At 42.2% G+C, this 26,928-nt stretch overlaps 1 protein-coding gene across 1 annotated transcript in view; it reads right to left on the bottom strand.

Moving 5' to 3' along the window:
• The window catches only part of LOC117352352 (receptor-type tyrosine-protein phosphatase beta-like), a 450,002-nt gene that overhangs the window by 204,050 nt on the left and 219,024 nt on the right, over window positions 1-26,928 (bottom strand). The window contains exons 9-11 of the mRNA XM_033928784.1: window positions 20,687-20,944; window positions 10,841-11,104; window positions 4,918-5,175 (exon numbers count right to left, since the gene is read on the bottom strand). Of these exons, the coding sequence (XP_033784675.1) occupies window positions 4,918-5,175; window positions 10,841-11,104; window positions 20,687-20,944 (780 nt within the window). The remainder of the gene's footprint in view (window positions 1-4,917; window positions 5,176-10,840; window positions 11,105-20,686; window positions 20,945-26,928) is intronic.

The raw sequence follows: 26,928 nt of genomic DNA on the forward strand, positions 1-26,928 counted from the left end.
ATATGTGTGTAGGCCTCTTTGAGATCGAGAGAGCATAGTCAGTCGCCCTGAGTGAGAAGAGGGTAGAGTGTGGCAAGAGAGTATTTTGAACTTTTCCTTGACCAAACATTTGTTGAGATCTCTGAGATCTAATATGGGTCTGAGGTCTCTGGTCTTTTTGGGAACTAGAAAGTACCGGGAGTAAAATCCCTGACCTCGCTGATCTGGAGGAACTTCTTGAATGGCATTGAGAAGAAGGAGGGATTGAACCTCTTGATTGAGAAAGAGAGATTGAGACCTGTTGGAAGTAGACTCTTTTGAAAGACCTAACGGAGGAGGGGGTCTGAAAATTGAGGGAGTAGCCGTGGGTGATGATAGAGAGCACCCATTGATCGGTGGTAATTACCTCCCATCAACTCAGAAAAAATTTGGAGGCGGCCTCCGATAGGTTGTGGAAGAGGACATGAGGGAGGAAGACTGGCGATGCCCTGGAGAAGGGAGTCAAAAGGGCTGAGTTGGTTAAGGCTGAGCAACAGGTTTTATTGTAGGCTGCTGTTGTTGGCGAGTCTGTTGGTGCTGCTGTTGCCGCTGTCTCCGAGGCTGGGGAGGATGAGGCTGAATCGGCCGGGCTGAGAAGCGACGCTGATACGACGTCTGCTGTCTAAAAGGACGAGCAGGAGGGGGCTTCTTTTTGGTTTTCAATAAAGTACCCCACCTCGTCTCATGAGCCGAAAGCTTCTGGATGGTGGTATCCAGAGATTCCCCAAACAGCTCATCACCCAGGCAAGGAGCGTTGGCAAGGCGGTCCTGGTGGTTGACATCAAGTTCTGAGACGCAAAGCCATGCCAGGCGTCTCATAGCTACAGACATTGCAGTAGCTCGGGATGTAAGTTCAAACATGTCGTAGATGGAACGGACCATGAACTTCCTGAGCTGGAATAGACTGGCAGTACATTGTTGGAAGGCAGAGAGCTTGCGGTCTGGAAGATATTTTTGAAAAGTGGCCATTTGCTGAATAAGATGTTTCAGGTAAAAAGAGAAGTGGAATGCATAGTTACCTGAACGGTTGGCCAACATAGCATTCTGGTAAAGTCGTTTACCGAATTTATCCATGGCCTTGCCTTCTCCGCCAGGAGGGACAGAAGCATACACACTGGAGCCTGCAGATTTCTTCAGGGTTGACTCCACCAGCAAGGACTCATGTGGCAGCTGAGGCTTGTCAAACCCTGGAATGGGAATAACTTTATAAAGTGACTCCAGTTTTCTTGGAGCTCCTGGGATGGTGAGAGGAGTCTCCAGATTTTTATAAAAAGTTTCCCTTAAGATATCATGAAGGGGTAATTTCAAAAATTCTTTGGGAGGTTGGTCAAAGTCCAAAGCATCAAGGAATGCTTTGGACTTTTTAGAATCAGACTCTAATGGAATTTAAAGGGTGTCTGACATCTCCTTAAGAAATTTCGTGAAGGAAGTGTGCTCCGGCTTACTAGCAGGATCCTGCACCGATGGATCAGCCTCATCCGATGAAAAGTCATCATCGGTACCGAGGGGGTCCTCGGAATCATCCCATAAATCAGGGTCACGTACCGATGGGAGACGGCCTTGAGATAGAGGAGTAGAGGATTCGGTATGTCTGGTTTTGCGTACCGATTTGCCGGAACACATCGACACCGTACATAGTGAATGTAAAGCGGTACGGGTGTCAGAAAGCGGTACCGGTTCCGAGACTGAGTGAACCGCTCAACGCAGAGACATTGGTTCTGCCGATAAAATAGGCATAGACATGGAAGAGGCAGATTTGAGCGGTGCTGATAACGTCGATGCCAACAAAATAGGCTGGTTGACGATCGGCACCGGAGGATCAGTGGGTACCGACACTGGAAGTGTCGGGTTAGAAGAGCTGGGAGAAGTTGTTGCAACTGCTCCTTAAGTTGGACCTGGAGAATGGATGCTATACGTTCATCCAGGGATGGTCCTGATGGCACCGGTACCGGTTTTTTCTTTCTCGGTACCTGCGGTGCAGCTCGACGCTCCGGTGAAGTGGATGCCAATGAAGAGGCAGTAACTTCTATAGGAGCGGAGCGCTTACGAGGCCGGCGCGCAGTCTGCAGGACTTGGCTCACTGCATGCTCGACTGGTGGGCCGAGAACTGTAGGGGATGGCTTCTTAGCCGGCTTACCTGTGGGGTGCGACACCGAAGATGTATCTTCCGGTGTCGAAAGCGCCGGGGCTGATTTGGAGGAAGTCGCCGATGCCGGGGTCGATGCCGGTGGAACTTCCATAGCGGTACCGAAAAGAAGCTGCTGCTGAATCTGGCGATTCTTCAAAGTTCTCTTTTGAAGAGAAGCACAGCGGGTGCACGTCGCGGCCCTATGGTCTGGACCCAAGCACTGAAGACACCACCTGTGCGGGTCGGATAACGAAATAGGGCGTGCACACCGCTGACACTTCTTAAACCTCACCAACCTCCACGAAAACATTACAGCTTGTATAATGAGACTCCGTGCCTGGTCCCTCTCGGTACAGATGAAACTAAACGAATCTAAAACAAAACTACTCTGGCTTGGCCCAAAATTCGAACACCTGCCCACACTTTTCGCACTACCCACAGGTGATACATTACAGCTCGAGTTCTCATGCAAGGTCCTTGGTATCACTATCGATTCCTCTCTCTCCCTCAATGACCACCTCAACTCCTTGGCAAAATCATACTTTTTCAGCCTTCACATGCTGAGGAAAGCTAGATCCTACTTCAGCCAACAACACTTTGCCATCCTTGTCCAATCCATCATCCTCTCCAAACTAGATTACTGCAACGCCATCTACTTAAATCTATCAAAAAAAAGTATTCTAAGACTCCAGCTAATCCAGAATACTGCAGCCAATCTGATCTTCTCAAAACGCAAGTCTGACCATGCCTCCCCACTCCTTGCCAAACTTCACTGGCTTCCAATAATCTCCAGAATCCATTTCAAATGTTCCTGCCTGGCTTTCAAGATCATTCACGGAATCCTGCCTCCTCTTATCCCACTGTCTTTCAACTCCTCCAGTCCCGACTCCTCCAGAACTGCCCAAAGACTTAAACTAGCCTTCCCCTCTCCACGCGGCATCCACTATTCAGGCAAACTGGGAAAATACCTTCTCTTCAAAATCACAGGTCTTTGGAACGACCTCACCACCCCGCTGCGAAACCTGAGCTCCCTTCAGTTATTCCGCAAACAACTGAAAACCCGGCTTTTCAGCAAATTGTAGCTCTATCCTTCCCCCCTTTCTCTCCCCCCTTCTACACATAAGTTCATGTAATCCTTTTTCTTCTTCTCTACCCACTATTTTAAGTTCTTGTAAACCGTGTCGAGCTCCATTCTCATGGAGATGATGCGGAATATAAACTTAAGGTTTAGATTAGATTAGATTAGATTAAAGCCCGGTGAAAGGGGCATGAAGGGAAAAACGGCAGTAGCAAAATCAAAGTCCGAGTCCCTGCCGGGGCCGACCGAAAAAAGTCGAAAAAAATTGACTTTTTAAAAAAAAAGTTAACAAGAAGAAAAAGAACGTGAAGAGCTCCACGAAAAAAAAATACGCCAGCGGGAAGGCGAAAAAAGGATTTTCCAATGGCCGTTGGAAAACACGCGTCTTCTTAGCTCCGCGGAAACTAAGAAACTGAGGACCGCGTGCCTCCGTCGGGCGGGAAGGCACTCACGAACGCGCGGTGCGGCCTAGCTAGAACTTTCTAAGTTCTTAGAGTGCAATCACTTTAAAATTGTCCGTACCGGGGGCTCCGTCGGTGCCGTAACCCATCAGTCAAGAATATGCTGCCTGCTTGTCCTGGGATAAGTTAACTAACCACATATGAACGTATAAAGGATGACTTTGATTCTGTACAGCACTGCGTATGTCTGGTAGCACTATAGAAATAAATAAGAGGTAGGAAGTAGCATGATACTTGTATTAGTACACTATTGAAAATTATGTTTGAGGTTGGCACGTGGGATCTCTCAGAGAGAGAAAGAGATAATGGTTACTGTGGATGGGCAGCCTAGATGGGCCATTTGGCCTTTATCTGCCGTCATGTTTCTAATATATGCTTTTCATCATTTCTGAAACAAACTGGTAAGCCAATATCAATGTTTCTCAAGTCAGTGCTGGAGTATCCACCCCCCCCTTACCAGTCAGGTTTTCAGATTTGCATATACTGCCTCCATCCAAATCTGAGTCATGCATATTCATCGCAGACATTCTGAAAATCTGACTGGCAAGGGGGTACTCCAGGACCAATTTGGAAAATACTGTCTATAAAGGTGCCACCTGCCTCTGTCAATGCTCTGAAATTTCTGTCTTTAGGCTGAAACCAAGCACATAGCGACAGCATATATGCACTTCTCAGTTGCAAAAATTGTAATGAGCAATGATTTAACTAAGGTACATAATGGAAGGAGGAAAGCATGACGTAGCGGTTAGAATTACAGCCTCAGCACCCTGAGGTTGTGGGTTCACACTCCATGCTGTTCCATGTGACCCAGGGCAAATCACTTAATCCTCCACTACTCCAGGTACTTTAGACAGACTGTGAGATCGTCCACCGGGACAGATAGGGAAAATAAACCTCTTTACGTGTGGTTGTACAACTACATCCCTTTCCTGTTTTCATCGGTGTAAATACTGAGCCATAGAAATGTGCATTCATTTGAGATGTGCATTTCCCAAGTTGTTTCAGCCCAAAATGACAAGAAACAAACCTGCATGCACGTACCACTGAAAAATGGTATGCATTCTTCAGAACTAGTGCACTCTTTCCAGGGCACTACCTCCATGAAACAAAATAATCTACACAAAAACACCTAGAAACAGCATGGAAAAACAAAATTAACATTGTTATCCTGTACAACCCTATAGAAGTGAACATTGAGATTTAATGGGTAAATATATAAAAGGTTAACTTACAAGTTGCACAGAACACTAGATCCGACCGTTGTCTGTGATCACCACTGACAGTTGTTATTGTGATGCTGTAATTTCTGTCAGGGAGCAAGTTCGTAAATTTCACAGATGTGCTGTTCTGGGTGAAGTTTACAGCACCTTGAAGGTCAATTACATAGTATTCCACATTGCCAGGTGGTTTAGTCCAGGAGACTTGCAGAGAGTTTGTGGAGATATTTGGGGCAATAACTGTTATGTTACCAGTAGGTATTTTTTCAGGTTCTGAGGAATAGCAGAAAAGTCCAGGTTAAATGTACCACATTTTAAGATGTCACTAGTACCTTAACAGATCATGCCTTAGTGTGTGCAGTATCAACAGTGCATCCAATTACTCTCAGACAACTTTCAGTCATCTGAATAACTGAGTCTATTCATCAATTATATTAAGTAAAACATAGTGAACCAAAATGCCCATAAAAAAGTAGAACTCATACTAAGCAAATAAGCCACCCAGGAGCCTATCTATTCAAATAGTACTCTGAATTTACAGGGTTAATAATAAACCTAGAAGTCCTCTGCTGACAATGCTATTATTACCCAGTATCTACTGTAACCATGATAGTTACTGCTACTTTCTCATACAGGGATAAAGGCACAATGGAACTTGAGAATGCAGGATCCAGAAGACATTTAAAGTAACACTGTCATGAATAATTACATTTTACAATACAGGCAATCTCTGGTTTAAGAACACTCGACTTACGTAGAAGTCGTACTTACGAACCAGGGTGCTGCCTCTCCCCTTCCTATGCCAATGTACCCTTTCTTCCTCCCTATAGACCTGTGAGTCTTACTTCGGTTCCTGGGAAGATGGTTGAAGCACTAATCAAGGACAGCATAGTACAACACCTGGAAAATAACGACCTGATGAGAGCCAGTCAACACGGCTTCAGGAAGGGGAAGTCATATTTGATGAATTTACTTCAATTTTTTGAGAAGGTGAACAAACAAATCGATAGCAGAGACCCGGTGGATATAATATAAAAAATTGGATAAAAACCGAAAACCTAGACTGTCTCTTCCTCACAGAAACCTGGTTAACCTCAGACACAGACCCCAGAATAACAGAGGTATGCCCGCAGGGGTACAAAATAACAGTGACCTGCAGAGAGAAAAAAAGAGGAGGAGGACTAGCAATAATATTCAAAGACTCCCTAACCCTAAATATACAAGAAAAAACATCCACCACACAAATGGACTTCCTTGCCTGTCATCTCACAAGCTCCACACTAAAAAACTCACTAGCCTGCATGCTCTGTTACATAACACCGGGTAATTGGACCACAACGAGACCTGAATTTGAAAACTTCATCTACCAAAACTCCTTAATAGCAGAATATAACCTTATCCTAGGAGACCTAAACCTCCACCTAGAAGACCCAAAATCCACACCAGCAAAAAACTGTCTAGCATTTCTCAATGCCTTATCCTTCCAAATCCTAGACCCACAAACCACTCATGAAAAAGGACATCAACTTGACATTGCAGCCTTCATGACCCACCAAACAACCACCCCAGTAATTCAAACACCCAATGGAACCTGGTCCCCATCCCTCTGGTCAGACCACTACACTTACAATTTCAGCATTAACTGGACCAAGAACAAAACCACACCTAAATCCCAAAAAATAACATACACCTCACGCAAACATATCGAGCCAACTGTATTCTGGAAAAAAATAGATGAAACACTCCAGGACTGCGACCCAAAAGACTTCATCTCTCACTGGAATTTTCTAGCCACCAACATCCAGGATGAACTAGCCCCACTACAAACCAAAACTAGAACCAGTAGAAGTTCAGACCAATGGTTTGACAACGATCTGCTCCAACTTAAAAGACAATGCAGAAGATTAGAAAGAAAATGGAGAAAAACAAACCTAGATCAAACGAAAACCGCCTGGAAAAAAATTAACAAACAATATAAAATCCTACTAAAAGACAAGAGAAAAACTCACTACACAAACCTTATAGGCACAGAAACCCAAGATACCAAAAAACTATTCAAAATATTAAAAGACCTAACTGACACCAAACCCTACACGACCACTAACAACAACCCAACCCCCTCAGCCACCCTCCTAGCAGACTATTTCAAGAACAAAATCACTAACGCCAGAGCCACCCTCAACTTTACCCCATCCCACCTAAACGAAATCACAACCCAACCCACGGATAAAGAATCTACTACAGCGGACAGAACATGGTCTCAATTCCCCAACATACAATGGTCCGAATTCAATAAACTCTACAAAAAATACAGCCACGCCTCCTGTGACCTCAACCACTGCCCAGCATATCTCCTTACCACCTCCAGTGTAAAATTCCGTACTCTACTTCTGCAATGGATACAAACAACACTCACAGATGGCTTTTTTCCTACTGACCTCAGCAAAATTATCATCACCCCAATTCAAAAAGACCCAAAAGGACCAACCATCCAACTTCAGACCCATTGCCTCTATACCGCTATACGTCAAAATTACAGAAGGCCTAGTAGCCAAACTCCTCACAAACTATCTAGATGACCATAACCTACTCCACCCCATGCAATCAGGATTCAGAACTAACTTCAGCACAGAGACACTCCTGGGCTCCCTTATGGACACAGCCAGACAACACCTCAGCACAGGAAAAAAAATGCTTCTCATACAACTGGACCTGACTGCAGCATTCGACCTAGTTGATCATAACATCCTTCTCCAAATCTTGGATGCAATAGGTATCTCAGATACAGTATATTTTTGGTTTGAAGGCTTCCTAAAATCCAGAACCTACAGAGTAAAATCAAACAAAGAAAAATCAGATCCTTGGTCAAACCCTTGCGGCGTACCACAGGGATCCCCACTATCCCCTACTCTCTTCAACCTATACACTGCCTCTCTCGGGGCATACCTGGATAACCTAGGCATTACCACCTATAGTTATGCGGATGACATCACCATCCTCATACCATATGATCAGCCAAAGACCACCATGACAAACATAATACACCAAACAATAGAAACAGTTACAACCTGGATGAAAGAACACAAACTAAAACTAAACCCAGACAAAACTAAATTCATCCTCCTCGAAAATGACAAAGTCCCAACTATAACCAATTTAGAACTTAACTCAATCAACTATCCAATCCAAACCACCATAAAACTACTAGGAGTGACAATAGACAGATGCTGCACTATGCAACTGCAAATAAATAAAACCATACAGAAATCCTTTGCAATAATGAGAAACCTGAGACAAGTCCGGAAATTCTTTGAAAGAACACAATTCCAGCTCATAGTGCAATCCCTAATCCTAGGATTGCTAGACTACTGCAACATCCTCTACCTCCCCTGCCCTGCCACGATGACCAAGCAACTACAAACAATCCAAAATACTGCTCTGAGACTCATCTACTCACTGAGGAAACATGATCATATCACAGAAGCCTACATCAACTCACACTCGCTACCAATCCAAGAAAGAATATTATTTAAATTCTACTGCATGATATTCAAAACCCTAAATGGAAACAGCCCAGCCTACCTAAACAATCACCTCATCCAAGCAACCTCAACCAGACATAGAAAAACGCACTCCCCTTTCACACCTCCCCCGATCAAGGAAGTAAAATGGTCAAAACAATACGACGGCCTCCTAGCCACTCGAGCTGCAAAACTGGATAACCAAATCTCCAACCTACTGTTAACCACCCCAGACTACAAGATTTTCAGAAAAGAAATAAAAACTATACTCTTCAAGAAAGCCCTGAAACAGTCCTAACCACACCTACTCTTAAAATCTCTTACTCTTAACAACACTTTTATCTATCAAATGTTATCTAAAACCCATAATTTCACCATATTCTTACCTCCTAAAGACCTCCACTTCCCTTTGGTAACTCTTTATCCAATGTTTATTACCTTAAAAAATTCTATGTCATCGCTTATTCTATTCCTTTTAATTTGTATGTAATTCCTGTTTTTAGTTTGAATGTAATCCGCCTTAAACCGCAAGGTAATGGCGGAATAGAAATCACTAATGTAATGTAATGTAATATACTTGGACTTCCAGAAAGCGTTCGACAAGGTTTTGAACCAGCTGGAGAAATAGGCAGAAAAGATTAATATAGAAAAATGCAAAGTAATGCACCTGGGCAGGAAAAACAAGGAGCACGAATATAAAATGTTAGGTGTAACTTTGGGCAACAGCGAACAAGAAAGAGACCTGGGGGTACTGATAGACAGGACCCTGAAGCCATCGGCTCAATGCGCAGCGGAGGCAAAGAAAGCAAACAGGATGTTGGGCATGATAAAGAAGGGGATCACGAGCAGATCGGTGGATGTCATAATGCCGCTTTACAGAGCGATGGTCAGACCATACTTGGAATACTGTATCCAACACTGGTCTCCCTATCTAAAGAAGGATATAACCCTACTGGAGAGGGTACAGAGGAGGGCCACGAAACTAGTAAAAGGTATGAAGAATCTGAGCTACAAGGAACGTCTCGGAAAACTGGGTTTGTTCACCCTCGAAAAGAGAAGACTGCGAGGGGATAAGATAGAGACTTTTAAAATACTAAAAGGATTCGACAAAATAAAGCAAGAAACATCGTTATTCACATTGTCAAATGTGACATGGACAAGAGGTCATGGAATGAAACTGAGGGGCATCAGGCCCAGGACAAATGTCAGGAAGTTCTGTTTCACACAGCGAGTGGTGGATGCTTGGAATGCTCTCCCGGAGGAGGTTGTGAGGGAGACCACCATTCTGGGATTCAAAGGTAAATTGGATGCACACCTTATTGCAAATCACATTGAGGGATACGGGTTAACAAGGTCTTCATCAGGGAACACCTAGCTTAGCCTCCGTGTGTGCGGGTTGCCGGTCTAGATGGACCTAAGGTCTGATCCGATGAAGGCATTTCTTATGTTCTTTCTGTCCCACCTCCTTCCTTCCGTGTTCCAACAAGCCCCTCGTCATGCCCCTCCGTTCCACGTCCCAAATTCGGTGGCTCGTGCATGTGGCCCGCAGACCCAGAAAACTTCCCTCTGACGTAGGAGGGAAGGCTTCCGCGTCAGCAGGCTGCATTGACGAGCTGTCAAGCGTGGCTTTGCAAAATCAGGAGATCATATGCTGGAGCCGCCGCTTGCGGCTTTCACAACAGAATGCAGCTGGGAAGAGGGAGCCGGGAAGAAGAGGTAAACACGGGAGGCACAAAAGTGCTCTGCCCTGTCAAGCTCTTCACCCTGTCCTCCTCCCTCCCTGCCCTGCAAAGGTCAGCACCCAGTCTTCCCCCCTCCCTTTCAGCCTTTTCATTCTGTCCTTCCTCACTCCCTGCCAGGCTCTGCACCATTTCCCCCTCCCTCATAATGCCTAGCAGGCCTCCACCAGGCCTGCCATTAAAACTTGGTGGGCCAGCGGTGGACCGGGATATGAGGGAACCCTTCCATCTCCTGTCCAATCCGACTAACTATTCTCAGCTCCCTCCCGCCTCCCCACTTAGTATAAATAGTACCATTAAAAGACCTGGTGGTCCAGCCATTCAGACACCGGCTCTGCATGGGGCAGGAGCTTAAAAAAAGATCACTCCTGACTTCGTTTACCGCTGGACCACCAGGGATATTAATGGTACTATTTATACTAATTGGGGATGTGGGAGGGAGGTGAGAATTGTTAGAGTCAGCCAGGACAGGAGGCAATCCTCCTGTCCCGGCCCACCACTGGACTACCAGGTCTTACAACAGGCCTGGTGGAGGCTTGCAACAAGTCAAGGAGGGGGGGCAGGTGGGTGCTGACCCAAACATAAACTGAGTCCCCCATTTTGGGGCCATTTCTTTACCCAAAAATCTCAGTTTGTGTTTGAGTATATACAGTAATTGTATAATGAGAAATCCCTTACTTGTGTAGAAAGACTTGCTCTCAGGTAAACTCTGATATCCAAAAGCCCCAATGGTCACTACTGTTACTGTGAATTTTGTTCCAGCTGTAAGACCTGTCAGGTTCACAGAAGTATCATTGCGATGCAGAGAATATCCTGATGAAGGTTTATAGGTAATATTAAAATAATATTCTCCTCTGCTCATATTTTCAGGTTCACTCCAGTTAAGAAGCATACTGTTAGTTCCCACCTCTACCAAATTTAAAGTGCCTGGTTTAGAAGGATCTGTTAAAATAAGGAAGGAAATCGCAGATATTTGTTTTATTAATGAGTATATATAGCCAGTTAGTCCACAAATGTAATCTGTAGTGTATAACAAACTCAAACAGGAATACACAATAGAGAATAAAGGATAATGCATGATCAGAAAAAGTATGCTGACTATACAAATTATATGGTAATTGTATTAATCTACTGTTTGTCTTAATCACAGCCATGGAATGTGAAGAGCTCAATAAAATTTCATGGAAAAATCTTTTACATTTCACCTAGAGCTCCCATCAAGCATCTAATAAATTTAAACAATTTACAATAAATATCTAAGATAAATTTTTTTAAAAAGCACCTAACAAGGGATATTCATACTTTTCAGGCAACCTGATAGTCAAATACAAACCACCTGATTTTCTATTAATGGCGCCTAACTTGTAGGTGCCGACTGGTGCAGTTGTCAATTAACCGTGCGGCACCTAAGCGGGCGTAGTCATCACTAGGTGTCCTAGTGGTAGGCGCCATTAATCCAGGGTCTTCCTGGCCTAATTTCCTGGCAACTAACACAGACACCTAGCGACGCCTAAGCTAACCATGCCTTTTCTCTGCCCCCTAACCACTTTTCAGGTAGGTGCCTTGACTAAGGTGTCGCTAGGGGCCACACAGTGTTTCACACAAAATTTAAATTAATTGTTTTGAAAAATTATTTTAATGGTATGGTCAATTACTATCCCAATTAAACAAATTAAAACCAATTAAGTTTTGTGCAGAATTCAGTTAGGCGTCACTAGGTGTTTCCAATTAGTGCATCTAACCTAGAATCCATTTCTAGAATGTCCCCCTTTGTGCTTGAATATTTATTTCTTGGGATTTATTAACTTTTATGAAGAGATTCACCCAAGGTGTTATATGCAGGTTAGGTAAGTTAAATAACCACATATGAATGTATAAAGGATGACTTTGATTCTGTACAGCACTGCGTATGTCTGGTAGCACTATAGAAATAAATAAAAGAGGTAGGAGGTAGCATGATACTTGTATAAGTACATTATTGAAAATTATGTTTGAGGTTGGCACGTGGGATCTCTCAGAGAGAGAAAGAGATAATGGTGGACTTCCGGTTGGCGTCTGAGCGATATGGCCGTGTGAGTTTGGGGCTCTCTCCTCCATTCACGGTTTTCCGATCTAAGACTGTCATTTCTCACGCTTATCTTATATTTGCGATCCTAATTTACACTACTGAACGCTTTGAATTTACTACTATGGCGACGAAAAAGGACAAGACGGATCCACAACCGGCTAATAAAAGGCTAAAATCGGCGCCTCCATCCCCGGAAAAGGCGGGTGGATCTGAAGAACTTGATGCGGATGAGAATCCCATATTAAAAGAGCTGAGGAGTATTAAATCGCTCATGAAAACGCATTTAGACATCTCAAAGGATATGCGAACCGAATTATAAACCATACATGCACAAATTGCCTCGTCTCAGCAGCAATTTGATCAGATGTCCCTTCGCATGGCCGCCATGGAAAAAGACGCGCCAATCATAGATACAAATGCTGCAGCCATATTGAAACTCACCAACGATCTTGAAGACCTATCGAACCGCAGCCGTAGATGCAATTTACGCATTTTAGGGATGCCGGAGGGGGCTGAAGGAAATGATATTCTGACTTTCATTACTGCGTGGCTACCGAAGTTTCTGGATTTGGAATTCTCACCTGCACTCGAGATTGAACGCGCCCATCGATCACCCTGCAAGCCGCTACAAGGAAATGGCCCTCCCAGACCTATAGTGGTCAAAGTCCTAAGATTTCAACACGCGCTACAAGTCCTAACTGCCACTAAAGGGAGGGCTTCCATGCTCCACCAAGGCCGTAAGATTATTATAGTCCCGGATCTGGCACCCGCCACTGCAGCAAAACGTAAAGCGTTTTTAGCTTTGCGCCAGGACCTTAAAGACATCGGTGCTCAGTATGGCCTCTTTTATCCTGCTCGGTTTTGGGTAACTCATCACAATGAAACCGTCAACTACATTGATCCTGATCTACGTCGCTGGATTCAACAAACCAAAATGGGTTAATCACGCTCCGGATGAAACGCCATGTGCTCCGCTTCTGCTACCGAGCCTGTTATTATCAAGACTGCTATATCTTATTTCTCATCCCTTTCCAGAAGTGCTGGACTCTGAATATGCCTCGCTCAAAATCGTTTTTAGGTCCTATGCTCTTCCTTGAACTTACATAAAATGTCCCTGTTTGCTATCTCTATTTACCTTTCAATTATATTTCTAATATTTATCTTTGGCTTTTTTCGTTACCCACGATAATCGTCTCATCCCCCTTTTATATTTACTTTTGTTTTCTTCCCTTTACTTCTCAGTCTGTTCCTCCGTATATCCCTTTGTATTTTATGGTACCTTATCCTCTATGTCGTATTGCATATTTCATTATGTCTTTCGTTGTACTTCTCCTTCCACTGTCTCATGAATACCGTTTCCCTTTTTATCCACGTAGCTACTCTTTTTCTTGACTCTTTTTCTCTATCCTTCTTTTTATTGATTTTGCTAATAATTGATATGATTTACTCAGATTTGCTTCATCTTCATACTCCTCCTTATATACTCCTCTGTCCTTATCCCAGCAGACTTCTTACCCAAGTATATATCATCACCTCTTCTAATACTATATTTAGGCTCTAATGTATATTATCTTTGCACATTCATTTCTCTATGTCCCTATATTCACACCTTATTATTTCCATGACGTTTGTTCATTAACCACCAGATGTTTGACCTCTCCCTACTATATATCTATTAAATACTCATTTTTATCTAATTTTCATTTCATTATTTCATATATTAGTGTACTCTTAGCACTGTCCATTTATTATTTATACATAATATTGATCAATCTGCTTTATCTTTCATGCACAATGAACTTTCTTATTCTTTTTTGAATTGAATCTTTATTACTATGAATTCTCCTCAACTATATGGATCTCTCCTTACTCCTCTATATGAATTTTCTCATTTATGTCAGATAGTTAAATGAATTCACCTTTTCCTATCTGCTGACTGCATTAAATATTAAAAACAATCTATTATATTTATATATTTATTTAGATACTTATTTCTTTGTACATGCATAACTTATGAAAGTCATTTTGTTATATCTCTTGTTTTATCAATTTTATGAATTCTTTTCTATCAATGTATTTCATCTTGCTTTTAGTCTCCATTACTATGAATTCACATTAACCATATAAATTTCTCCTTATTCCTCTATATGAATTTTCTCATATATGTCTAATAGTTAAATGAATTCACCTTTTCCTATCTGCTGACTGCATTAAATATTAAAAACAATCTATTATATTTATATATTTATTTAGACACTCATTTCTCTGTACATTTATAAATTATGAAAGCTATTTTATTATGCCTCTTGTTTTATCGATTTTATGAATTCTTGTGCATCCTCTTGCTCTTAATCTATATAACTATGAATTCACACCACTTTTTCCTTTATTTGACTTTTCTCATATATGTCTGATAGTTATATGAATTTCCTTTCTTTCTGTCTGCCGCTTTCATCAATTAATGAAAACAATTTATTTTATTTATATATTTATTTAGGCATGTATCTCTATGTACGGTCATAAATTATGAAAACTGTTTTATTATACCTCTTGTTTTATTAGCTCTATGAATTCCTTCATATCAATGGATGTCATCTTGATGATTAATTTTGCAAATGTTGATTTATATTATATAACTAATTTTTTCCTCCTATGAAAATGATATATGAATTGGCTTTGTTCAGCTTTATACTACCTTCACGCATCACATTAATTTCTCCTCGTCCTCCCTTGATATATTAGTTATTTGTACTCCTAATACTGATTCCTATCTGATTTCTGTCTTAAAATTTTTATATTGATTTATATTAATTACTATCTCCATGAATGTCCAACGACATAATACTGATACATGTGTCTCATCAGATTTGGTTATTGCCTTTCCCATGTATTCTCTCAATATCTTTAGTGATGACTTCAGCTATATCGCATAATATTTTATATCTTTAATACTATTATAGCTCTTCTGTAATTAACTGGCACTTTTAGGAGCTCTTTGTTATGTTATTCTGTTTGCCTTGTTCAATACTTTTATTGTTGAATGCTTTGTTATTTCCTTTTATAAGGAACCTCAGACTTTAACATGTTTACACTTGTTATAGCACGATGTGACATTAATAACCTCTCTTGCGGTTATCTTCTCAATAAGAAACTGTCCTACACTGACTTTCCAATACTACTACTCTGGAGATCTGTCCTCTTTGCTCCTTGGTCTTACACTCAACGAACTGGTTGGTCTATTAATCTCCTACTTCTCCTGGAGAGAACTCTTATATCTTTTCATCATACTTCTTGATATGTCTCCTTTCTTTCTCTTCCTTTCTTCGGGCGGGGCGAGTGGCCCATATCATATAAGAAATTTCTCTTTCTATCCTATCCATACATATGACGTCCCTTAAATTTGCTTCATGGAATATCAACGGAATTAATCAAGCTCTTAAATGCAAAAAAATTATGGACTATCTTACATTAAAAACTATGATATTCTATTATTACAAGAAACACATCTTAACTCTAGAGAATGTTCCACTCTTAAAATCACATTTATACTCTCCAGCTAAGCATAAAAAACGTGGCGTTTCCATACTTTTCAAAAATTCTACTAATGCTCAAGTTATATGTCAACTGGCGGACCTAGAAGGCAGATGGATAGCTGCGTCTGTCATGATAGGTTCTTTATCTATTTCCATTATTAATATTTATGCTCCAAACATTGACCTACCTTCTTTTATGACGTCATTACGGGAAACCCTTCTTGATCTTTCTGATCATCCCCTTATACTCGGTGGAGACTTCAATCTTCCTCTCCATGTCATCAAAGATCGACAATCTATCTCCTCGTATCGTACTTCTAAATCTTGGCTGGAACTTCAACATATTATCCAGGATATGGGTCTATGTGATCCTTGGAGACTTCTGCATCCTGAGGATCGAACTTTTACTTTTTTCTCTGCCCCTCACAAATCTTATTCTCGTATTGACTACTTTCTTATTTCTAAATCACTTTTACCTCTAATAAAAGCTTCAATTATCCATCCCATTATACTATCGGACCATGCTCCTATAGTATTACATATCGAAATACAGTCCATCAGTCCTAAACGGCATTGGCGGTTAAACACCTCCTTAATTTCAGATGATTCCTTCACAGACAAAATTCGATCATACATTCCTACTTTCTTTCTCCATAATATACCTTCAGTATCTTCTTTTAACACTGTTTGGGAAGCTTTTAAAGTAAGCCTTAGAGGTGAGATCTTAAGCTTTGTCTCTTGGAAAAAGAAGGTCGACTCAGCCACACTATCCGCTCTGGAACAAGACATTTCTGCTCTCGAGTCCCAGCATAGCCAATCTCCCTCTTCATATCCCCCTCCGGAGTTAATACGTAAAAAAGCTGAATATAATACTCTCTCTCGTAATAAAGCTCAACAAGACTTTTTACTTTCTAAGTCCGGTACTTATATTCACGCTAACAAATCTAGTCGATATCTAGCCCGTTATCTGGCTAACCGAAAGCAACGATCTAAAATTGCGGCCATTGTTACAGATGATGGGGTTTCTATTACTGATGATTCCTCTATATCTCAATTATTTGCAAGCTTCTATGAGAAACTATATACTTCTTCCTCATCTTCCTCTTCCCCTTCGATTTCAGCGTTTTATAACGATCTTCCTCACCCTTCTTTACCTCCTGTACTCTCCAAGTCTCTAGATGAACCTGTTTCAGATATGAAATTCTAACTGCGATCCAATCATTAGCATCTCATAAATCTCCAGGACCAGATGGATTTCCTATTGAATTCTATAAAACGTTTTCTACTGACCTTATACCTTTTTTGAAGTTACTCTATGATTATCTATTCTCCAACCCAAATGATCAAGGCTCCTTTGCTGAGGCACATATTATTGTTTTACCCAAACCCGGCAGAGATGACACTAAGGTATCAAATTACAGACCTATTTCTCTTCTTAATACTGATTGCAAAATTCTAGCTAAAATTCTCTCTTCTAGATTAGATAAGGTACTAGGTCTCTTAATCCATCCCGGTCAAGTCGGATTTATGAAAAACCATTTTATAGGAGATAATGCACGTACTTTTAATGACGTTATTGATATTGCCCACACCTCCAACTCCCCAATGATAGCTATATCACTAGACGCAGAAAAAGCGTTTGATATGGTGGCATGGGACCATCTCTTCAATACTCTTCAATGGTTTGGTTGTGGCCCCTCCTTTATACAATGGATTCGTCTATTTTACACTAAACCCTTCTCCAGATTGCGCATTAATGACTCTCTCTCTACACCTATCTTTTTACATAGAGGTACTAGACAGGGATGCCCTCTTTCCCCCCTTCTGTTTAATTTAGCTCTTGAACCTCTCCTCATAACTATTCGCCAACATAATACTATAACTGGTATACAAATAGGCCCTATGCAAATTAAGTCTCTGGCTTATGCTGACGATCTACTTATATTCCTTACCAACCCAGCTTCATCTATACCTTCATTACTTCAAACAGTCTCTGCCTTTTCAGCTCACTCTGGATACCGAATCAATTGGGATAAATCGGAAATTATGCCATTAAATGATATTACTTCATTATCGGACTGTGGCCCTCACTCTTTTCGCTGGAACTCATCTTCCTTAAAATACCTCGGAACTCTTTTTCACTACGATAAAGACACCATGATGTCTCTTAACCTTGATAACATCATCACCAAAATGGATTCTCTTCTGAGCCGATGGTCCCCTCTCTCTTTATCATGGTGGGGTTGGTTAGAGGCTATTAAGATGACCATATCTCCCATTGTTAATTACTATCTATCTATGCTCCCCAAGTTGGCTCCTAAAGCCTTTTATAAATTACTTGAACGTAAACTGTCTGAATATCTATGGAACAAAAAGCCTCCTCGAATTGCTCTTCATATCCTTAAATCATCTAAGGCTGATGGTGGGTTGGGCTTTCCTGACTTTTTCCTATATCACATGGCAGCTTTTCTTCGTTATAGCTCATACTGGCTCCATTCTACTGACTTAAATGATCAACATACTTCATGGTTGTCTATTGAGAAGTTTTTAGCTCAACCGATTCCACTTTCGTGCTTGCCATATACCCCCATCCATCTTATCTCTACCCTCTCAGATACCATTGATGCCACTATCAAGGCTATACACTATTTTGATTCTTTCTCTCATCATAATCACTGGCATTCCTTTGCATCCCCATTGTGGTACAACTCCAACATTCTGATTGCCAACTGTCATCTTCACTGGCGTACTTGGATGGATCGAGGCATTTGGTCCATAGAACACGTCATGGATAAAAACAATCTTCTCTCCTTTTCTCAGCTTATTGATAAGTATGCTCTCCCTACCACTGAATGCTTCCGATGGATCCAACTATCTCATTGCCTAAAGAAATGTTCTCCATCTATTACAAAGTATACTCAATCTTCCGTTTTATTATCCACATCTCAATTAAGTGTTGACATGGGCCATTCCATTTCCCGTTTCTATAAAGAAATGAGATCTCACAGCTTTCCTAGATCCAAAAAATCTACTGAAATATGGTCTACAAACGCATCTTGGAGTGGAACGGACAAGGACTGAGATCATTACTTTACAAAAATCCTTCGACCTACTGCTTCTTCGAGCTTGTCTCAGTCCTTGTACTTTCTATCTTATAAGATCTATTGGACTCCGTACAAAATGTTTCGTGCGGGTCTTCGTGAATCGAACCTCTGTTGGCATTGTCTGACATTGGAGACCTTCATCATATGATCTTCGCATGTCCCCTTATCTCCAATTTTTGGTCACTTGTCTGGCGTGTTATACAACGCATCTTACCGATCCGTTCCACTTTTACCATGGATATTCTCCTTTTCAGAGCATTGGCTTTAGATGATGTCCTCTCCCCACATCAACAATCACTGTTGAATATTTTGATTGCTCTTACTATACAAACGATTCTACACAATTGGAAATCCGCCGATTCTCTTAATCTCACCTTTTGGTGGAATACAATACTTTTAATTCATTCGTATGAATTGAAAGCAGCTGAACGCTCTGGTAGACAATCTACTATTTCCAAAATCTGGGACCCTATTCGATCCTTCTCTTTTTAACCGCTGACATCTCCTTCTTGCCTACTCATCTTGCTTTGCTCCTTACTATTATATCTTATCATCTATATAATATGGTTGGGTCATTCGTCCAGCTCCGAACTTTCTTCTCTTTTCTCCTCGCCTACTGGTACTAATCTTCTCTTTACTTTGTGTACAATCAACAGTATGTCTCTCTCTTTTCTTCCTGATCTTCCTTCTTCTCCCCAGGTTATATGCATGTCCATGTCATGATGGCAGGACACTTAGTTTTTCATATATTATTATTCCTACCCAACTATATGTATTCTCAATGCTCCTTGTCTTTGTCGGCATGGTATTGTTCATGATATCTTTTTCTTTTATTGCTTTTTGTTATGATTTGTTGAAAATATAATAAAACAATTTGAACTCAAAAAAAAAAAGAAAGAGATAATGGGCAGACTAGATGGGCCATTTGGCCTTTATCTGCCATCATGTTTCTAATATATGCTTTTCAACATTTCTGAAACAAACTGGTAAGCCAATAACAATGTTTCTCAAGTCAGTGCTGGAGTATCCCCCCCCCCCTTACCAGTCAGGTTTTCAGATTTGCATATAACTGCCTCCATCCAAATCTGAGTCATGCATATTCATTGCAGACATTCTGAAAATCTGACTGGCAAGGGGGTACTCCAGGACCAATTTGGGAAATACTGTCTATAAAGATGCCACCTGCCTCTGTCAATGCTCTGAAATTTCTGTCTTTAGGCTGAAACCAAGCACATAGCGACAGCATATATGCACTTCTCAGTTGCAAAAATTGTAATGAGCAATGATTTAACTAAGGTACATAATGGAAGGAGGAAAGCATGACGTAGCGGTTAGAATTACAGCCTCAGCACCCTGAGGTTGTGGGTTCACACTCCATGCTGTTCCATGTGACCCTGGGAAAAATCACTTAATCCTCCACTACTCCAGGTACTTTAGACAGACTGTGAGACCGTCCACCGGGACAGATAGGGAAAATAAACCTCTTTACGTGTGGTTGTACAACTACATCCCTTTCCTGTTTTCATCGGTGTAAATACTGAGCCATAGAAATGTGCATTCATTTGAGATGTGCATTTCCCAAGTTGTTTCAGCCCAAAATGACAAGAAACAAACCTGCATGCACGTACCACTGAAAAATGGTATGCATTCTTCAGAACTAGTGCACTCTTTCCAGGGCACTACCTCCATGAAACAAAATAATCTACACAAAAACACCTAGAAACAGCATGGAAAAACAAAATGAACATTGTTGTCCTGTACAATCCTATAGAAGTGAACATTGAGATTTAATGGGTAAATATATAAAAGGTTAACTTACAAGTTGCACAGAACACTAGATCCGACCGTTGTCTGTGATCACCACTGACAGTTGTTATTGTGATGCTGTAATTTCTGTCAGGGAGCAAGTTCGTAAATGTCACAGATGTGCTGTTCTGGGTGAAGTTTACAGCACCTTGAAGGTCAATTACATAGTATTCCACATTGCCAGATGGTTTAGTCCAGGAGACTTGCAGAGAGTTTGTGGAGATATTTGGGGCAATAACTGTTATGTTACTAGTAGGTATTTTTTCAGGTTCTGAGGAATAGCAGAAAAGTCCAGGTTAAATGTACCACATTTTAAGATATCACTAGTACCTTAACAGATCATGCCTTAGTGTGTGCAGTATCAACAGTGCATCCAATTACTCTCAGACAACTTTCAGTCATCTGAATAACTGAGTCTATTCATCAATTATATTAAGTAAAACATAGTGAACCAAAATGCCCATAAAAAAGTAGAACTCATACTAAGCAAATAAGCCACCCAGGAGCCTATCTATTCAAATAGTACTCTGAATTTACAGGGTTAATAATAAACCTGGAAGTCCTCTGCTGACAATGCTATTATTACCCAGTATCTACTGTAACCATGATAGTTACTGCTACTTTCTCATACAGGGATAAAGGCACAGTGGAACTTGAGAATGCAGGATCCAGAAGACATTTAAAGTAACACTGTCATGAATAATTACATTTTACAATACAGGCAGTCTCTAGTTTAAGAACACTCGACTTACGTAAAACTCGTACTTACGAACCGGGGTGCTGCCTCTCCCCTTCCTATGCCAATGTACCCTTTCTTCCTCCCTATAGACCTGTGAGTCTTATTTCGGTTCCTGGGAAGATGGTTGAAGCACTAATCAAGGACAGCATAGTACAACACCTGGAAAATAACGACCTGATGAGAGCCAGTCAACACGGCTTCAGGAAGGGGAAGTCATATTTGACGAATTTACTTCAATTTTTTGAGAAGGTGAACAAACAAATCGATAGCAGAGACCCGGTGGATATAATATACTTGGACTTCCAGAAAGCGTTCGATAAGGTTCCACATGCAAGGCTTCTGAGGAAACTACAAAGCCATGGAATAGAAGGGGACATACTAAGATGGATAGGCAAATGGCTGGAGAACAGATTGCAGAGGGTGAGCGTAAATGGGAAGTTCTCGGACTGGGAGAAGGTGACAAGTGTTGTGCCCCAGGCCTCGGTTATCGGGCCCATCTTATTCAATATCTTCATAAATGACCTGGAAGAGGGAACAACAAGCAATATTATCAAGTTTGCAGATGACACAAAACTAGGTCGGGCAGTTGGGACACAAAAGAACAGCGAAGAACTGCAGAAGGATTTGAACCAGCTGGAGAAATAGGCAGAAAAGTTTAATATAGAAATATGCAAAGTAATTTTATTTTTTTATTTATTTTTATTTATTCAATTTTTCTATACCGTTCTCCCAGGGGAGTTCAGAATGGTTTACATGAATTTATTCAGGTACTCAAGCATTTTTCCCTGTCTGTCCCGGCGGGCTCACAATCTACCTAATGTACCTGGGGCAATGGGGGGATTAAGTGACTTGCCCAGGGTCACAAGGGGCAGCGTGGGTTTGAACCCACAACCCCAGGGTGCTGAGGCTGTAGCTTTAACCACTGCGCCACACACTCCACCTGGGCAGGAAAAACAAGGAGCATGAATATAAAATGTTAGGTGTAACTTTGGGCAAGAAAGAGACCTGGGGGTACTGATAGACAGGACCCTGAAGCCATCGGCTCAATGCCCAGCGGCGGCAAAGAAAGCAAACAGGATGTTGGGCATGATAAAGAAGGGGATCACGAGCAGATTGGCGGACGTCATAATGCCGCTTTACAGAGCGATGGTCATACCACACTTGGAATACTGTATCCAACACTGGTCTTCCTATCTAAAGAAGGATATAACCCTACTGGAGAGGGTACAGAGGAGGGCCACAAAACTAGTAAAAGGTATGGAGAATCTGAGCTACAAGGAACGACTCGGAAAACTGGGTTTGTTCACCCTCAAAAAGAGAAGACTGCGAGGGGATAAGATAGAGACTTTTAAAATACTAAAAGGATTCAACAAACTAAAGCAAGAAACATCGATATTCACATTGTCAAATGTGACACGGACAAGAGGTCATGGAATGAAACTGAGGGGCATCAGGGCCGGGACAAATGTCAGGAAGTTCTGTTTCACACAGCGAATGGTGGATGCTTGGAATGCTCTCCCGGAGGAGGTTGTGAGGGAGACCACCATTCTGGGATTCAAAGGTAAATTGGATGCACACCTTATTGCAAATCACATTGAAGGATACGGGTTAACAAGGTCTTCATCAGGGAACACCAAGCTTAGCCTCCGTGTGTGCGGGTTGCCGGTCTAGATGGACCTAAGGTCTGATCCGGTGAAGGCATTTCTTATGTTGTTTCTGTCCCACCTCCTTCTTTCCGTGTTCCAACAAGCCCCTCGTCATGCCCCTCCGTTCCACGTCCCAAATTCGGCGGCTCGTGCATGTGACCCGCAGACCCAGAAAACTTCCCTCTGACTTAGGAGGGAAGGCTTACGCGTCAGCAGGCTGCATGGACGAGCTGTCAAGCGTGGCTTTGCAAAATCAGGAGATCATATGCCGGAGCCGCCGCTTGCGGCTTTCACAACAGAATGCAGCTGGGAAGAGGGAGCCGATAAGAAAGAGGTAAACGCGGGAGGCACAAAAGTGCTCTGCCCTGTCAAGCTCTTCAACCTGTCCTCCTCCCTCCCTGCCCTGCAAAGGTCAGCACCCAGTCTTCCCCCCTCCCTTTCAGCCTTTTCATTCTGTCCTTCCTCACTCCCTGCCAGGCTCTGCACCATTTCCCCCTCCCTCCCACAGAAGGGATGGACTACACCTCAACAAGGAAGGAGCAAGAGTTTTGGCAGGCAACATGAAGAAAGCAATAGAGAAGGCTTTAAACTGAAGGACAGGGGAAAGCCGACAGTCGACCGCCGGTCGATGGCACGGAAAACAGGATGCACCGACGTAGGAACAAAGGACTACTACTCATACACAAGAGAGGTCGACCTCACAGCCAACAAAGGAGAACAAGCAGGAAGGGACAACTCAGACACAGGATGGGATGACCACACAGCAAACATGGGAGATAACACAGGAGCAGTAAAGGATACCATAAATGAAACTGTGAGGACAGCCAAGAGTAGAAGGTCCAAAAAGGCAACACGAAGGGAACTTAGATGTATGTATACAAATGCTAGAAGTCTAGGAAACAAAATGGGAGAGCTAGAGATGATAGCAAGACATGAGAACATGGATATCATTGGCATAACAGAAACATGGTGGAATGAAGAAAACAAATGGGACACAGTACTACAGGGATACAAACTATATAGAAGGGATCGAGAAGGGCTGAAAGGTGGAGGTATTGCCCTATATGTTAAGGAAGAAATAGATTCTGTTGGAATGATTACAACAGACAGGAAAGAGAAGCTGGAGTCCCTCTGGATCAAAATTCCTGGTCGCAATGGCGCAGATACAAAAATTGGCCTTTACTATCGTCCCCCAGGACAGGCGGAGGTCACTGACTCAGAAATGATGGAGGAAATCAAACAAGTATGCAAGACAGGCAATGTAGTTATATTGGGAGACTTCAATTTCCCAGGAATAGACTGGAAACTAGGAGCCTCCAACTGCGGCAAGGAGGCCAAATTCCTGGAGGTGCTAGGGGATTGCTTCCTGGAGCAAATGGTAAAAGAGCCGACAAGAGGCGACGCCACCTTGGACTTGGTCCTAAATGGTCTCACCGGACCGATAACAGAAGTAGAAGTCGTGGTTCCACTGGGAACGAGTGATCACAATGTAATCAACTTTAAACTTGACATCGGGAAAGGGAAACATGCCAAAACCTTAACCACCACCTTAAACTTTAAAAAGGGTAAATACGATTGCATGAGAGCCATGGTAACAAAACGACTCGAGAAGATGGTGGACAAACTTGAAACAGTAGATCAGGCATGGTGCCTATTGAAAAATACTATTGCAGAAGCACAAGATCTCTACATTCCGAGGATTTCCAAAGATCGGAGAACTAAAAGCAAAGGAGAACCGGCATGGCTTACCATACAGGTGAAGGAAGCCATAAAAGAAAAGAAGGACTCTTTCAAAAAATGGAAATGCACGAAGACAACCGAAGCCTGGAACAAACATAAAGATGAACAGAAGAAATGTCACAAGGCGGTGAGGGAAGCAAAACAGGACTATGAGGAAAAAATAGCCCGGGAGGCCAAAAACTTCAAGCCCTTCTTTAGATACGTGAAAGGGAAAAAACCTGCAAAAGAGGCAGTGGGACCCCTGGACGACAAGGGAAGAAAAGGGTACATCAAGGAAGATAAACAAATCGCAGACAAACTAAATTCCTTCTTTGCGTCCGTCTTTACAAAGGAGGACACCTCAACAATACCTGAAGCGGAGAAACTGTTTACAGGAGAAATAGAGGACAGCCTCACCACATTTGAAGTGAACTTAGATCAGATATACTACCAGATCGACAAACTTAAAAGTGACAAATCCCCTGGACCGGATGAAATTCACCCGAGAGTTTTGAAGGAATTGAAGGTTGAAATTGGAGAGTTATTGCAAAAACTTGCAAACCTGTCAATCAGAACTGGTCAGATACCAGACGACTGGAGGAAAGCGAACGTCACGCCAATTTTCAAGAAAGGATCAAGAGGAGAACCGGGCAACTATAGACCTGTGAGTCTTACGTCTGTCCCCGGCAAGATGATTGAATCACTGATCAAGGATAGCATAGTTCAGCACTTGGACACACACGACTTGATGAAACCCAGTCAACATGGATTCAGGAAAGCGAAATCGTGTTTGACGAATTTACTCCAATTCTTTGAGACCGTAAACAAGCAAATTGATAGTGGAAAGCCGGTGGACATAATATACTTGGACTTCCAGAAAGCATTTGACAAAGTCCCACACGAAAGACTTCTCAGAAAACTACAAAGCCATGGCATAGAGGGAGATATACAAAGATGGATAGGCAAATGGCTGGATAACAGGAAGCAGAGAGTGGGCATTAATGGGAAGTTCTCCGACTGGGAGAAAGTGACTAGTGGTGTACCCCAGGGCTCGGTACTTGGGCCGATCCTTTTTAATATTTATATCAATGACCTGGAAAACGGAACATCCAGTGAGATCATCAAGTTTGCAGACGACACAAAACTCTGCCGGGCAATCAGATCGCAGGAGGACAGTGAGGAACTCCAGAGAGATTTGTGTCGGTTAGAAAAGTGGGCGGAGAAATGGCAGATGAAGTTCAACGTGGAGAAATGCAAGGTAATGCATTTAGGCAGTAAAAATAAGGAATACGAGTACAGAATGTCAGGTGCAACTCTGGGAAAAAGTGAACAAGAAAGGGATCTGGGTGTACTGATAGATAGGACCCTGAAGCCGTCGGCACAATGCGCGGCAGCGGCAAAGAAGGCAAATAGAATGTTGGGCATGATAAAGAAAGGAATCTCAAGTAGATCGGAGAAAGTTATAATGCCGCTTTATAGGGCAATGGTCAGACCCCACTTGGAATACTGTGTCCAACATTGGTCTCCCTACCTAAAGAAAGATATAAAACTGCTGGAGAGGGTGCAGAGACGAGCGACTAAACTGGTGAAGGGTATGGAGAAACTGGAATATGAGGATCGACTTAAAACACTGGGATTGTTCTCCCTTGAGAAGAGGAGACTGCGTGGGGATATGATCGAGACCTTCAAAATACTGAAAGGAATCGACAAAATAGAGCAGAGATTATTTACATTGTCCAATTTGACACGGACAAGAGGACATGAAATGAAGCTAAGGGGGGACAAGTTCAGGACTAATATCAGGAAGTTCTGCTTCACACAGAGAGTGGTTGACATCTGGAATACTCTCCCAGGAGAGATTATTGCAGAATCGACAGTCCTAGGCTTCAAAAGCAAACTAGATGCATATCTCCTTGAGAGAGGCATATAAAGATATGGTTGGCTATAAAATAAGCCAGGTGTATACCTGGCAGGGCCTCCGCGTGTGCGGATCGCCGGACTTGATGGACCGAAGGTCTGATCCGGAGATGGCGCTTCTTATGTTCTTATGTTCTTATAATGCCTAGCAGGCCTCCACCAGGCCTGCCATTAAAACTTGGTGGGCCAGCGGTGGACCGGGATATGAGGGAACCCTTCCATCTCCTGTCCCAT

Source organism: Geotrypetes seraphini, chromosome 19 (assembly GCF_902459505.1).
Source record: "Geotrypetes seraphini chromosome 19, aGeoSer1.1, whole genome shotgun sequence".
In the NCBI taxonomy this organism is placed as follows: Eukaryota; Metazoa; Chordata; class Amphibia; order Gymnophiona; family Dermophiidae; genus Geotrypetes; species Geotrypetes seraphini.